General features: G+C 41.5%; 1 protein-coding gene across 1 annotated transcript in view; it reads left to right on the top strand.

Annotated features, from left to right (window-relative positions):
• Positions 1 to 502: 502 nt before the first annotated feature.
• Positions 503 to 17,182, top strand: part of arid3c (AT rich interactive domain 3C (BRIGHT-like)) — a 76,710-nt gene continuing 60,030 nt past the window's right edge. The window contains exons 1-2 of the mRNA XM_034871038.1: positions 503 to 752; positions 1,064 to 1,699. Of these exons, the coding sequence (XP_034726929.1) occupies positions 714 to 752; positions 1,064 to 1,699 (675 nt within the window). The 5' untranslated portion in view covers positions 503 to 713. The remainder of the gene's footprint in view (positions 753 to 1,063; positions 1,700 to 17,182) is intronic.

Raw genomic sequence — 17,182 nt, 5'->3', positions numbered from 1 at the left:
CTAAAGTAACTAGTAACTAAAGCTGTCAGATGAATGTAGTGGAGTAAACAAAGTAACTAGTAAACTAAAGTAACTAGTAACTAAAGCTGTCAGATGAATTTAGTGGAGTAACTAAAGTAACTAGTAACTAAATAAACTAGTAACTAAAGTAACTAGTAACTAAAGCTGTCAGATGAATGTAGTGGAGTAACTAAAGTAACTAGTAACTAAAGCTGTCAGATGAATGTGGTGGAGTAAACAAAGTAACTAGTAACTAGTAACTAAAGTAACTAGTACCTAAAGCTGTCAGATGAATGGCACCTGAATTTCAACACTCAAAAAGGATTCATTAAAGTATTTATTAACATGACTATTATTATTATAATTTTTTTTTTTTTACATCATTCAGAGAGAGTTGTCCTCGGCTGCAGCAGAGCAGTGTGCGAGCCTCCACGCTGTAGATCTGTCTCAGTATTGACGCGCAGTTAGCAGATGGGGTGGGGGGGGGGGGGGTGCTGATCTCTGCCTCCAGAGGTCATTCTCACTACAGTTGCCACTTGTTGCCAAAGCAGCTCGGGGCTCCACCATTCAACACCAAACTGATTTCAAGTATTTATTCAGCCTGGCTATCGAGACCGACATATTTGGATGCTGAATGCGGACCGTGGCCAGGACCGAACGAAGACTCGCGTGATCCGGTAGATAATATTTCGGCTCATCCGAAGGAGAGAAGCATGGTTGATAACGCAAGTATAGCAACTAAATCTGCTTTGGTAAGGGACCGGGCTCATTACAATGCACAACTTTAACTGTAAAACTTATCCTATTTTTCAAATGCGCTTAACATTTTACTAATAATGTTTCACACTCAAAAACTTTGCATTTGTGTAATTTAACAGTCGCATTTATGTGACATTCATAGGCTCGATGTGTAATATGTAAAAAACGCTTTATATTTAACTAAAAGTCAAACTGAGTTATCTATGTGTGTAAAGAGGCTAATAATCTTATAAAGTGCTGGTGATAATTATAACACGAACATCCTCTCGTCCGTGCCCCCCCCCCTCCCCACCCTCTCCCGCAGCAAGGCTCTTTTTCGCCCGCCAGTAGCATTCCCATCCCGGCTTCCTCCGCCTCCTCTCACAGCGCCTTCCCCGGAGTCCAGTCCCAGCAGCCCGCCAGCGGCGGCATGAAGCTCGAAGCGGTCATGGAGAACCTGCAGCGGCAACAGGCAGCGCGGCTGGCCCTGGAGGAGAAGCTCCGGCAGGCGGAGACAGAGAAAGACCTCCGCTCCATGGTGGAGTCGCAGATACACCAACAAGCGCTGGCTTTCCGCCACTACCAGGCGGCGATGCGCGGCGCTCTGGCCGCCGGAGTTGCTAACTCGTCACTCCCACACATGGAGGTCCGCAGAGCCGCCGAGGACGGGAGCTCCTTCATACCGGGCAGCGACGTTAAGGAGCGGGAGGAGGAGGAGGGAGACGACATGGAGGAGCAGGACATTATGGATGAAGAGGAAGAGGGCGAAGATGATGTCGGGTTGAACAACTACCAGCACCGGGCGTCCTCGCTCCAGGGAGCCGGTCTGCCTCCTAAGGGCAGCCAGATGCATCTCATGGCCAGAGTCCCGGCGGCCTTTGCCCCTACCCGCCGCGCAGAGTCTCCCTCGGCTCCGCAGCCCCAGCAGCACGACTGGACCTATGAGGAGCAGTTCAAACAGGTAAGCTGAACACTTCCTACTGTGTTAAGTTACTGTCAACGCGGGTTGTGGGACATTCAGGGATATGTGTGACTCTAAAGTTTTTTTTTATTAAAGACTTTAGTCATTAGACGATTTTCGCTTTCTGTGCCACCTTCTATAGTAGCCTATTTCTGCACATTTGGACATCACAATAGGCTACACAACATATTGGTGTAGGCGACTTTCTGAAGGAATCAAAAATGTTCATTTAGAGCATTTTGTCAAAGCCACGCGCCCTGTGTCTTACATGTCAGTGACCCACAACAAATGTAGCCTATTTGCAGAAATGTTGAGTTTTAACTAATTTGAGGATGTGAAGATTAAGCTGGGAGAAAGCTGAAAATGGCCAGCTGTCAGTCTCTGGACTGGGACTAGATCTTGGGGGCACGTTATAATGAGTTTTTCTAACAAGTCTTTGTTTATAAAGTGGAATATAGCCTACTGTGACTAAAAGCTCAATATAAAATCTATAATAAGTTCTTTATAGATCAGTTATATATTTATGAGATCAACTTTTATGTTGTAGTGAACATTCCCTTTGACATATTGGACACATACCAACTCTGAAAGTAAAAACAAAACTATTATTATCTACTAAACCATGGATAAAAACATATTTCGGGTTGCGAGGTTGTAAAAAAAGCTGTGGGTTCTATCTGTGCTTTCAATTTAGTGATAACAGCATTGTAAATGTAATCAAATCAAACGTAATCAAACGATTTATAAGTTATTAGTCAATACATTTTGCTTCCAGCTCTATGGTCCTATCAGTCAAAGGAATTATTTTACAACCTGTTAGACCAAAAGTTGTCTCTATTAATGATTTCTATCTGGAAAGCTTTAGTTAATTATTTGTTAACTATTAATAAAGCCATTATATTTGCCGTTTTGTTTTGTTGCCAGTACATGGGAGGAAGTTATTTAATTGGTACGCAGTGGTCTGCAGCAGGCAGATCTATACTGTCTGAGCGACTGTGGATGCTGCATGTCATCTTTTATTTATAAAGGATCATTTACAGACTTCCCTAAATGTGATGTGTACATTAGTGACTGCATTAGCGCTGCACATTAAAGCATCCCAATGCATGGCAATGCCATTTAAATAGGGCTGAAACTAATAGCCTCAATATAGAGACAGTTATGTGTGGAGGATGGTGAGATGAGCCTGGAGTGAGCGCTCGCCACCCAATTCGTTGTTTTCACTCCCAAACTATGATTCATTAATGGCATATTTAGAATTATTCTTATAGGTTACGTATGTGTATTGGCTGCACAGTCATTTGAGTGGATAGCTTGCTTGACATTTACCATCACAGGTTACCATGGCAAGTGAGCGTCCCGTTAAAGTTATGACATCTTATGAACAACCGATGGATTTAACCCTTAAAGCCTCCATGTTTAGCTGAAATCTCTTTATTTTCATCAAGACACGTGTGCTCCATGTAACATCGGCTTTAAAGATTCATCAGGATGTGCAGCTATTGTGGGGGTCATTTGTATGTAGTCATTCAGGGTAATGGTCATGGGACAATAAAAGGATGCTTATGGCTGCTAGGCAGACAGAGTGGAGCCAGCATACTAAGCATGCTCAAAGCTGCAAAACAAAACCACATTTGAAGGCAGTAAATGCATCTTTGGAAATAGAAACAAGATGTGTGCTAAGTATAAAAAGCCCTCACTGAGGCGGACAAGTTTTAATCTGATCTGAACCAAATGGGAGCAGCTGGTGTTTACAGGAGCTGCTAAATCACTCTGTACTTCTCTGGGACAACATGAATGTATGTATACATTGAAAATCAGTTTTTTGATATGTGTAAAGCTTGCATTAACATTTTGCGTTCTCAAACGTAACCACGAGCCAAATAAAGAATGATGACAAGCAGCTGGTAAAACTTATTTTTGCTTTTTCAATGACCCGGCAGATTTGAAAGAGATGATAGTGTAAAGAGTGTAAAACATAAAAGAAATTCCTGGTGACAGAAAAAGATGCTGAGCGGAGGAGATGACAAAAAGACCTGAGGCGGTGAGAGAGAGAGAGAGAGAGAGAGAGAGAGAGAGAGAGAGAGAGAGGTGTTGCGTGTAGTTTTGGCAGTGGCTCAGGAAAGGCAAGAAACTGGATCTGGTGGTATTCCAGCCTGGCACACACCCAAAAATGCTGGGATCTCCCTGTCTGACTGTTTGTGTGTGTGTGTGTGTGTGTGTGTGTGTGTGTGCGTGCGGTCGTGTGTGTGTGCGTGTGTGTAGCTGGGAGTCGGCTCAGTGCCAAACTATTACAAAACAGAAACAAAATCGTGTGCCGTTACACACTCGGCCATGCTTCCTCTCTTGTACACACACACGTACACACACACACACACATACACACACACACACACACACACACACACACACACACACACACACACACACACACACGATCGTAAACTGTTTCACATCTCCACTCAGAAAGCTGAGCTCCTTAACAGAACTAAATAACATGAAAATGGATATGTGAATTATCTTAGTCTGCTGTTGAAGGCTTATGTAGGAAATGGATTGAACTTGTTTTTATTGTTTTAAAATTCTGTTTGTAAGTGTGCAGATGGATGTGAAAAATCTGCTCTGTTTTACCACAGAACAATAATTTAACTGCCACAACAATTCAAGCAGACGACTGTCAATGTACGCTGGAGCAGAAAGCACAGTCTGGAAGAAGGGAAAATGACAACGTAACGCGTCATCAGTCATCCAAAATGTGTGTTTAGTCGTAGAAAACATTCTAAACCTGTGGTGCGGTTCTTGTTGTATACTTTGTAAAACCTTGAATTTTAACAACTCAAATCTGAAGGATCTTTGGTACACTAGTAATGCAGTCAGAGGGACATTTCTAGGCTGAACAATCGTCTGTGTATTTTTAAATAATAGGGAATTATTACCATCTGGATCTTATGGTTTCCTACCAGACAAAACACGTACAGGACAAAACACTGCGGGAAGGGAAATCATTTAAAACAAGTTGTAGCTATCTCTGATTGATTGATTGCTAACATTATCTCAAAATGCATGATTGCTTACTTGTAGAAAGCAGTAAAGTAGGTCAATTTTTACTGTATTGCCTCTCGTTAGCATCTTATATGCTACTTGTCGCAAAGTGACGCATGCACAACTCACAGCTTTACTCGTCGCAGTGTGAGAAAACTCAAACCTTGAGAGAAATTATGCATCAAAAAGCAACAGTACACTTAAACTTAACTCCTTGGAGTGTGTGACGTTGGGTTTGTGTGCCACTTTGTTAAAATATGGAGAATTTGGAGAACATTTTTCATGTTGGGCCTTCCATAAGATTTGCATAAAAGTACACATTGTGATATTCACTCCTGGGATACATCTGCCTCATTTTCGTCCATAAAGTCAATGCAGCATGAGAGTACATGTTCTGAATACATACTGGTTTTGTACTGGACGTTCATCTGCAGAATGCCCACATCTTTAAAAGTGACTGTGTAAGAAACCTCCATCTAAACAAAGTCTTTACTAAGTTGCCAATACAAACGACCCAGCTTCAAAAATTCCTTTAAGTCATGTGTAATTTCCCTAATTATAGTGCAGTGTTCGTAGTCTGTGTTGCTTTAAGATATGTCATTTTTAAGCCTCCTGAATTAGGTCAGCCCTCAAATTCAAATTCAAATTCAGACACTAAATGACTTGTTGGGAGAGCTGTTTTTTCAGCATGCAGAAACGCTGACAGTCAAAGCCGCTGTCTGGCGTGACATTTCCCTGAGTGAATAATGCCATGTAATGAACATGTCAGTCTATGGAGCCACTCCTTTTTGTGGATTGTAGCTCTTCGAGCTTGTTTTTCTAACATCTATAGAAAAGTGGTGGAGCAGGAAGAGGAGGGGGCTCCGGCTGTATCGGTGTATGATTTCACTCCCCTCCCCCTGCCACTCACAGCTTCCACATTGCAAAATATTCCTCTGCACATGTCATGTGGTATACTAATTAGAAATGGTCCAATACCTTTTTTTGCTTCCAGGTATCAATTTTGATACCTGAACTTCGGCCGATACAGAGTACTGACCAGTGTGTCAGTTATTTTATCATGTTTTTACAGCAGGGTACTACTATCCCTGTGTGGATGTGATATGATTCCTTTTTTTGTTGCTGTCTGGCTCAGGTTAAACTGTTATTATCCGGTTTGACATACAGTTATAATGGAAAAAAGAACATAAATAAACTATATTTTCTATAGGGCTTTATTATGTGATATCGGATCGCTGCATAAACTCCAGTACTTCCCGATACCAATACAGATGCCGATACTGGTATTGGTATCGGAAAATCTATAGTACTAATAAGTCCTTTAAGCCACATTTCCAAAAAAACAAATACAAATGTCTATGGAATAGTGTGATGTTCTTGATAGCAGTGCAGATCCTGAAAGACACTCAGTCTCGGAAAACAGGAATATAAATTGGCCCAATGTGCCAGATTCATTTTTTCAATAAATCAAAATGATTAAATTACATGTTAGTATAATTCTTTTCTGTGTGGCTATTTTCTCTCTCTCCGTTTGTAATAATGAGACTGGACAGTGCGCTGAGCTTTAGATCACAGGCAAACATTCCCCGGCTGTGTGTTAGGGAATGGTACAGTGGGGGGGGGAAACGCAACATAGGGTAGCTTTGGTGACCAATCTTTAAAGGAACAGACCAGTGAATTGCAGGTTTTGAATTTGGAATGCATTCTGGTACAATTTATCTGTCAAGCTCTTGTTCCAAGGAGCTGTTGGTTTTCATCATAGCATACAGTGTTTGAAGCCATATTATGACATGTGCATATATATTTTGCATGCATTTACATACATTTTCTTTTCACATATCAGCACTGGAGTCTTGAAGCTCGAGCAGCAATAATGATATTTAGCTTTTCCAATGCTTCTTAAGAAAATAAAAAAGTATGGAGGTTTTAGAGAGAGGACAGGGATTTTGACCAACTGGTAAGGAAGGATCTTTGTTAAGTATGCGTGAAATCTTTGGTCCTGTTTCTGTCGTTCTTCTTTCTGACTGATAATCCCAGCAGTTCCAAGCAGCTGTTGGTTCCCATTCATTTTTGTCTGCGGTTTACAAATGAATTAACCCAATCTCAGAGCCTGTGTAACACACCACAGCCAACATTTAAAATTCCGCTGCTACTGGAGTTTCATATCACACAGAAATGAACGGAAATGTATCCCTGAGTGTGGGACAAAGCACATTCACGTGTGTACAAGAGACATTGTTTGAAACGTGCATATCTTGCACAATCACAATAAAATGTAAGAAGAGGGCTAAAACCACAGGTATGGTTCTTAGATTGTCCATTCAGTATTTTTCAGCCATGTTTCAAAGGGCTCGTCTTGAAAAACAATCAGTCCTCCAATCTACCCCCCACTCCCTCCCGTTCCCCCTCCACCCCTGCACCTCCCACTTTAATGTGACCATAAAAGCTTCAGGGAGACGCGCTCGGACAGAGACACATGCTGCTGCTGCGCCGTGACTCCTGCGTCCACCTTCTGTTGGGGATGTGGCAATCGATCCAGTCTCATGACCCACTGTAAAACATCTTACTTTACAATGATCCACATGGCAAAGAGCTATTTCTTTTTTTCATCGGGCAGCGCAGCCAATAGGTGGAGTGCGGGGGGGCCCCCCGGCGTCCCGCCAGGATCTTTGGCTCCAAATATTCATAACAGCTGTAGCGCACTTTAAAATGTGCTACGTCATTGGAAATGCTTTAATGGCATTCCTGGATTCTTTCACTGTGTGCCAAAACGGTTATGTGGTGGGCTGCTACATGAACGGGAAGGGGGAGGGGGTAGGGAAAAATTACACAGGGAAAGGAGGATCTGAAGTGGGTGTTTGTGTGTATGTGTGTGTGTGGTCAGCCTAGTGGGCATCGCTGTGTCTCTGTCAGGTCTGGACAAGTCTTCAGTTTCAGAACTAGTTCCAGAGAAGGATTAACAAGCGGGTAATAGGAAAAACGGCAATACGGCCCCAAAAGCCCTGACTCACTGTTTGGTTATTGGTTTTTGGTAGGCATGTCACAATTATTAAATAAGTGTCTAATTGTCAATTTATTTTTGACATAATCGCCGTTTAACTGCAATGAATTGTCGACCTTAGCTAAGGTCTTAAGAAGTATGACTGTTGATTTTCTTTAGATTTGGCATGTTGAAATTGAAATCTTTAATTTCCAGACACATCCTTGACCAGGTAGGGCAGCATGTTGGAGCTGTGTCTTTTCTCATATTCTGTGTCTCTGCGTGAAGGAACCTGGGAGTCGGCACGCAGGGAAAAGTGGGCTCGGCCCAATGTGCCACTGAGACGCACTTGTTTTCACTGCAAATGGCTCTTCTCTTTTCATTAGGCAGGGCCGGCCTGTTCAAACCCCCCCCCCCCCCCCTCCCTCCCTCAATGTGGGTGTTACTTTTTAATCGCAGCAGCCTGGAATTTCTGCAGCTGCTTGCAAAAGCCCCCCTCTCTGTTTACGAGATCTGACTGTTGGGCAAACATTGCCTCACCGCTACGTCTCTCACTGGCTTTTTCCATCCTGCCATTGTTGGGGAGGCCCTCAGCATTACCATGACGACGTGTAATCTTTTAGTTATGGCGTTTTTCCACTTCGGGGTATCTACTCGACTCGCCTCGACTCTACTCGCCTTTTTTGGTTTTCCATTACGAGCAAAAGTCCCTGGGACCTGCTACCAGGTACTTTTTGAAGTACTACCTCAGTCGTGGTTCCAAGCGAGCTGAGGCGACACCAAAAGGTGACGTGGAAACCTGCAGACTGCTGATCGGTCAGATCGGTCAGATCGGTATATAAATCAAATGTTTTTATTTAGCTTTTCAAGTAGAGCAACAAACCCTCCCGTACTTCCCGGTCTTCTTCCTCTGCACCCTGTGACGGTTGTCCCCTCCGGCTCTGCCGTCCCAGATGCATCCCAGTCGTTGTCATAAGCCTCTCCATGACTCTCATAAAGATCATACGAAGCCCAGCAGGTCAGAACCAGAGATTTCACCGGTTGTACATAAAACGCCCACCAGACGTTCTGCGGCGGCGATTTTGCAAAGCGTGAATGCTCTGAAACACAAAACAGTACACAGCATACATGTTCATGTTTTGGTGTGGTCATCATGGTTGCTAATCAGTTCATGTACTTTATATAGCGTACAGTAAATACTGACTGTGACCATTAACACATGCAAATGTGTCGGCGAACAATAGTCATGTCGACGTCTGAACCTCGTCGGAATTCCCAAACTCCTGTTTTTTTCCAGCGTTGACTTTTGTTGCTTCCTACAGCTTCTTTTGATACAAAACAATTCTTCTGGCTGTGGCAAGTAGCCGACGTGCTGTTGTGAGTCGCGTTGAAAATGACATCATCACGCGGAGCTATGGTGACCAGCGTCGAGTCGAGTAGAGACGAGGCGAGACGAGGCGAGACAAGCTGTTGCCAGCGCCAAAACGCCCTTAGATGCATCTTTGTGGGACTTTTTAGATCTCTGTGCATCATGTCGTCGCTGCTAACATTGTTATAGGAGAAATGTGGTGTAACACAATATAACAGGGCACTGCTTAACGTTGTTAGCAATGGGACCCCAAGAGGCCCCTAAAGGGAAACGGTGCAGTTTTTTTAATTAATTAACTTAATTTAACTCAACTGAACAGCTTCGGAGTCATTGGAATGGTTATTTGACGTGTTTTCGAGTTGAATGGTGGTTGCCTCGCCAATCTAACATTTTCATACTTGCATAGATGCTTCTCCACCTCCATATGCACCACCCGGACCAATTTCACAACAGGTGGCATCCTTTTATGCCTATTCATTGGCTTGGTTTGTCATGGTGCACAGCATGAACACCTTTACAGGCCCGAGTTGTGACCATAGAGCTCACTAACCATAACTCACATCACTGGTGGATGCTGGAACGTCAATGCTGACCATGTTTTCGAGGCATCACATTGAATTTTACATTATAGATTTCAGTCAGCCGGTCCATTTTCGTAGGCCTATGTTAGAAAAGTCAACTTGCACGAACATGTTCAGGTTTCCCACAAGTAACATTTCTGTATTTGTTGTTGCCATTATAACCTTAATAGCTCTGACTACATAATCCCAGAGAAACTCAACGAGGGATTTTAAAGTCACCCGATCCCGTTTGTTTTTACACGTCATCTAAAAAAACAGAAAGACTCAAAAACAGCATGAAAGTAGGGAGTGTATTGGACCCAGGAACTAAATTCATTCCTTTGGTCAAGGTGACTGTTTTTTGCTCCCGTTGGCCATGGATTGCAGACTTCACTAATCAATCTACATTACACAGTGACATCATTTGGATTGCAGGCATTGTCAGCAAATAATAATATCAATGGTACTATATACATATTTAGGTCAAAATCCCAAATATTAGCTGGTTTAAGCTCCTCCACAGCGATGATTATCTGTAGACTATCAGACCAAGAAACTATTACTTTTTTTATTTTTATTCTTAGAAAACCCTAAGACTAGATGGAAAGACACTGGAAACTCTCATTCCAGTAACCAAAGTTGACTTTAGCAAAAAAAGTCTAGGATTAAATGACTTATCATAATATTGATGTATTGTTTAATGGGTGGGAAACATCAAAATGCATCAAGAAAACATTTTATTAACTGTTAATTTCATAATTTCCTCTATTGACTGAATGTAAAAGCCGCTAAAACATTGACACAGATCAGAGGAACCAGGTAACAAACCCCAGGCCGAAAAAAAACACTGATTCTTCAATATATGTGACCTTCAGCCTCATTTGCATTTACTATAATAGCTTTTCAGCATTTTTTGACCCAATAAATGTAATCAAAAGCTGTACAGTCAATGGCTGGAGATTTGCATGTGCCACCTGGGTAGCTGCTGCGCTAACAAGATTGAGTAATCATTGATAGTCAGGCTAGAACGCCAAGCTAGCAGATTAGATTGCTGCCATAAATGTCTGTTTGTGTGTCAAGGTCTGTGCGGTGCAGCGGGGAGGATCAGTCGCCGCTGAGTCAATGCCTGCATAACGCGCCCTGTCAGTGGGTTGCTTTTATTAAACAAATTGAACAATGAGTTAAATATAAAAGGCACCACTGACAAAAGAATGACAGTTACATTTGAAAGAGCAGGTTTTATGCTAATTTCTTTCAATTAACACAAATAATCTTTGAGTGTCTAGGTCGATATGTCCCAGATTTGTGTGGTTATTGCACCAGCGAAGACAAAAAATTTATAAAGAATGTACAGTATACAGTTTATGCATTTAAACATGTGTGTCTCAGATTATTGATCCCCGAAGGGAAATTCTGTGTTACAGTGACACAGCCTGCAGGATTTAGATTTGACAGTGATGGATGATATGTGCTGTACATACTGTAGCTGAGTGTTCATTTAAAACTGTCAATTTAGAATTGATCATGTGTGGATGTTTTTCAGCGTCACAGGGGGCTCCATCACGGATTTAGGAAAGCTTTAGTTTAATACAACTGCAGTTCCCATCTTAGTCGATTTAGTATACATCATCATAACTTCTTTATCTTTCCACTTCAAACGTGTTGGATGTGATCTGTGGCGTCTGCGCTGCTCGGCCCGGCCTGTCTCATAGCTCGGCGCTGTACAGACCTCGCGTCAACGGGACGTGTAAATACGTCCACAGAGGGACACGTCCACGTTTTCAGAAAACTGTTATAGTGGCATTAGCTGACATGAGACCGGCATGTCTTTGTATATAGTGTTTATACATTTGTTGCAATTAGCGTTATTACAAATGACTATGTGACTATGAATGAGTTTTTTTAACGCTGAAAATCAACAGTTTTGTTGACTTTTTTTTTACATTTTTATCCCTTTTTTTCCAATATTTTTGATGCTTTTTTTCAATGTTTGTCACTTTTAAAGTTTTTAAAACTACGTAACACTAACTTATTAACTTTAGTTTTACAGTTATTTTTGGAATTTAGGCTCAATAAACCTCATTTATAGGAAATTATACCTAATGTTTGTGTTAGAAAAGCAGAAATTTGAAATTATTTAGACTGAAATTAAAGGAATGGATGTTGATGGAGAATCGCAGAATGGAATATGTCAACTTTTACTCAATACTATTTCAAAAACACTTCAATTTGTCTTTTCAAATGCTATAAAATTTAAAAAGACGCCCCAAAATAGTAGAGATTTGTACTTGCCAGAGAGCATAGTGTAGAATCAATCATGTTATTTTAAGGAATTACAATTGGGTAGTTAAAAAGAACATTGACATAGGAAAAGGGGTGAAAAAATTGAATAAGACGCCCCAAAATTATTGAAAGTAGAGATTTGTGCTTGCCAAAGAGCGTTGTGTGGAATCAATCATGTTATTTTGGGGAATTAAAAAGAACATTGATATAGGAAAGCGGGTTACTTTGACCCGAGGACAACATGAGGGTTAAACACTTTTGCAGAAGAACCTGGATGTCTCACTGTGCTACGTACATTAGGTGAAAGGTACCCTGGTCATGTGCCCCCCCCCTCCAGCCCGAACAACCAGAGTTAGAAGTGTTTGCCAGTCACCTTCCAGCCTCCCTGCTCTTACTCCACTTCTCTTTATTTCTTGCATCCCGGCAACCAGAGCAGAATACCGTGGAGAGTATTTAAAGAGCCAAAGAACATTTGTGTTTTAGTTCTTGAATGGACGGGAGATGTTGGAGTCCATTGAAACCCCGGGGTAGGATTGAAACATGATCCGGTACAGCGTGTATTTTGGATGTGGGGGTGGACGTGAATGCAAAAATGGCAACTAGCTGACGGACACAGAAAGAGATACACACACACACCATTTCCATCTGTTGAAGCTCCTGTCATAGATTAATGTGTTTGTGCAGGTGTGTGCGCATAATGCATGCCATTACATTCCTATTGAAGCACGAGGGGCCCCCTCTGTATCAGTGCTCTCTTATACACTCACATGTCAGATAGTGAAGCCGACGTGTGTGTGTGTGTGTGTGTGTGTGTGTGTGTGTTTATGTGCACGGCTTAGCAGCCTACACTTTGTTGCTCCTCATTGAGGATAATCTGGATGTGTTCGTTCTGATCCGTCAAGGCCATCAGGCCACAAAGATCAGGTCATTAACACATAAATTCATTAACCTCTCTGATAATCCTGCTTACTGGTCACTTTATTTGTATAATGTCTCGAAGCACAACTTGACACAATTATGTGTTCATAATACAGTGGACAGTGGGTGATGTGAAAGGAATGAGACAATTCAGGAGCATGAGGAGGTAGAGAATGCTAATTTAGATTTAGGGAAGTGATAGAAAGAAGGGAGATTGGGGATTCCCTCCCACTGACAGAAACAAGGTGGCTTCTTGATGTCAGTCACCAGACAGCTTCTTTGCATGTGCATTGCATGGAGTACTCCATCCAGATGTTGCATTTAGTTTGTATTTTAATGCCCTTGTATGGCCGTATATGCAGTGTCTATGAAAGAGAGTCCCTCCCCCTTTTCTCAGCAAGCCATTGGCCCACTGTCCAAGCCTCATGGGAGCTGTTGATTGAAAACAATGACATGTTACCAGACACAGTCGATATTAATCTATCAAAATATGGAAACTTGATTGATTTCTTTTAGATTTTAGAAAGGCTGCTGAAAGATGAGTCATTGGGTTACAGAATCACGAGTCCAAGACAAATGCAAAACGTCTGCCCAGACACCAAAAGTATGGCCTAAATAAAATCATAGAACGTTGGTTTGTCAACTGTTAATATACAGTTTTTGTAATCTTTAGATATAGCTCAGCAATTCCAACTTTAACCCTTTCTCTACAGTGCCTGACATAATATTGTGTCCGGGAAGTAGTTCACTTTTACTATGTTTTAACATAAAGTACATGCTGGAATCTCCCAATGGCACGTTATACAGTAGATAGTAAATCTCGTGTAGGTTGCTGAAACTCCCAAAGGTCCTAAATGAAGACAGAGGACATAAACTCAGGGTCCTCACTGAGAGCTGTGGCTCTGGTTACAGGACAGCTACACCAGGACAGTTGGTGGGACTTATTTCATATGTAGAAGTTGTAGCTTTAGTTTAATAATGTCATTACTTATTATTTGATCAGATGGTTCCTGGTTGATCTATGCCAATTTAAGACTCTACAGATCGTGATCAGCACTTCACATTTGAAATAGTTATCTCTAAGGGAGAACATTTTTTTTGTCCATACAAAATCTCAAAAGTATTGAGATTATCCACAGCCACAGTTTGTCAGTGTGTAAAATATTTGCTGGTTTATGAAATATTTCCATTTGCTGGAATGGTTCAGACCGGGATTGTAGTTCAAATGCTCAATTTGAGTAAGATGTAGCTAATAATAACTAATACCATACAAGATTTAGTTGAGATTGCCCTTTTTGTCTAAGTAGCTTATTTGGAACCGAATCTTCTAGCAGATAATGCTGACTGGTAGCTGTGACAGATGCCTGATGGGAGAATGTATCCTTCATATAGCCCAGGCAGATATGTTAATTTTCATCCTTAATTTATGATTTCCTTCCAGCACATTTACCTGACACCTGTCATTGTTGGCTCAGCTGCTGCCTCCACTATCACAGAGATATCAGTCGGAGCCAGCGGGCTGGCACCGAGGACGCTGGGAAATTCAAGTGGCTGTGGCAGTTCAGGCTGTCACTAACTCCACCCCTCATCCCTAATGATTACACTCCCCCCCCACACACACACAACCACACACACACACAGAGCTGCTATCTCAGATGCCATCACAGCCCCCCCACCTCACTCATTTGGCTGGGAGTGACAGGGCGACATCAGCCTAACAATAGCTGCTGGTCATGTTTCCTGGCCTCCGCTCACACCACTGCAGCCCGATGGAAAGACAATACCCTTTCTGACTGATAGAGATGTGTGAGGTGACACTCTACTGAGAGAGCTCCCCTAGTTAGCCTGCGTAAGGTTACAGGTCACTGACAAAGGTGCAGGGGCTGCGTACAGTACTGCATGACTTTTTAATGATACTCTCATATACCTTACCGATAGAAGTTATTCTAGCCAGTACATAAATGCTTCTACAGTAGCAAACAGCAGGAGAGACACCAGCTGGGGAACACAGTGGAGCATTACCCTCCAAAAACAGCTGAAAGAGAGAGAATATTGGACCCAAACGCAAAGAAATTAATTTAAATGTAACACTGCTGTATGTGTAAATGGGCCACTGTTTGCTATCACATTTGATACAAATACTTTATAAACCAGCAATTTGTAATGACTAAGAATCTGTGACATTGTTCTCCATGTAAGTAAGTAAGTAAGTAAGTAAAAATTATTTGTATAGCACTTTTCTCAGATGAAGATCACAAAGTGCTTCACAACAAAAGGAAGCATTTAGCAACTCTCATAAATACAATACATCACAAGAAACTAAAGAATAACACGTACACATAAGACCAGCCTAACCAGCCTACGATCTAGTTAAAAGCCTCTTTAAAAAGCAGAGATTTCAACTGAGTTTTAAAGGTTACCACACAATCTAAGCAGCGCATGGAAGGAGGCAAAGCGTTCCACAACCTAGGTGCAACGACTTGAAATGAGCGGTCCCCCCTAGTTTTAAAATGTGAAAGGGGGGCAACTAATAGTCTCTGGCCTGTTGATCTCAGACTACGTGAGGATGTACGCAGCTGGATCAGGTCTGAGATGTATGGGGGGCCTGTCCTTGTAGGGCTCTACAAGTTAGGACCAAAATTTAAAGTGCATTCTAAATATCACTGGTAACCAATGAAGTGAAGCTAAAACTGGAGTAATATGTGCCCTTTTACTCGTGTGGGTTAAAAGCCTAGCAGCAGAATGTTGGACAGTCCAGAGACGATAAAGATCCTTCTTATTAAGGCAAATAAAAAGACTATTACAAGAGTCTAAGCGAGACAAAATAAAAGCATGAATGATCATCTCCAACTCGGCTTTTGACACCAAGGCTCTTATCTTTGAAATGTTCCTTAATTGAAAGAAACAGTTTTTAATAAGTTGTTTCGAGTGTTTCTCCAGAGACATGGCCGCATCAAAAACAACACCTAAGCTCCTGAGGCTGGGCTGAACAGACGAACCTAAGTCACCAATTTGTTTCTTAATCTGATGTTGTTCTCCCCCATATAGTACAAGATCCATTCATGGATTTCATTTTTGTTATATATCCAAAATTCTAATTGAAGGTCAGGACGACGATATAAACTGACTCTATGGTCTGTGCAAACTGCAGCAGTGAGTTTATCTTAAAAACTTAGATTCGGTTAAATTACAGCATAGATATTGTCATTTGGTTGATTTGTGAACAATTTGAATCAAACCTGACTCAAAAAAGACTAAACGTTTGAAACCGTTTTAAAATAATAAATTAAAAAGTAATACAAATATAAATCTAGAGAACGATAGACTGAGTAGATCTCGCAGATATGGCCCATATATCTACAGGGAAAAGCTACAAGCTTAAAAAGCTAAATAGGCAAAAAAAGAAAAGAAAGATGGACATCCTGCAAAACGCAAAAATCCTGGAAGTAAAACATCGTCAACATACAGTATATATATATGTACATATATTATATTTGTATGCTTCACTGTAATCTTCTTATTGTTGTTTTTTAGGTAAACAATGGATGAAAAATAGCCTTTTGGCTAATTCTGATGAATTTACAGCCATGTTAATTAATGTACAATGTCCCTATCAAATAAATAAATGAATATATAAACACATAAATAGACTATGACATCTGTTTATTTCATATTGGGCGTTTTTTAGACAATGACTCACAACTTGCAGAGCCTTTGTCCAAAATACGATGGCATTGGTTGTAGGTCTACCCAATAAACCCAGGGGCATTTTGGTCCGCGATAGCGCCCTTTCGGAACTGACCTGAGAGGTTTGGTTTGCAGTTTGGTCTAGGGATGTCAGCATCAACACACATTAGTGGCAGACACAGTTTTCCTGAATGCTGTGGGTAATTCTTCTCCATCCATCCAATTCCCTCAGCGAGAACTGTCATGCTAATGTGGTCGCTTCATTCATCAGCTCCAGCAAGCAGCCATGGCTCCGCATTAAGACCACACGCAGTAGATCTCACTCCCAACACTAATGCAGACAGATGTGCTGTCCAATGACTGCACGAGTGTAACATGGGGAGGGGGGGTTCACTCATTGGAAAATATTGTTTTTTAACATAGATATTGATCTGTATTGGATTCTCTTTGTTCATCTTTACATTTTTAATATTTATTTTACAATATCTGCACCTGGGTTTGGAGAAAGACTGTAATGACCAAAAATAATGAAAATGTGGTTTGCAGTGTGATGAGACGATAACTCCAGGTCTATATAAAAGAGACTTTAGATACAATATTAGGGACCACTAAGGTCTATATAAAAGAGACTTCAGATACAGTAT

This window comes from Etheostoma cragini, chromosome 5, assembly GCF_013103735.1.
Source record: "Etheostoma cragini isolate CJK2018 chromosome 5, CSU_Ecrag_1.0, whole genome shotgun sequence".
NCBI classification, from domain to species: Eukaryota; Metazoa; Chordata; class Actinopteri; order Perciformes; family Percidae; genus Etheostoma; species Etheostoma cragini.
Note: the sequence above shows the minus strand (reverse complement) of the source record. Positions and strands in the feature narration are given on the sequence as shown.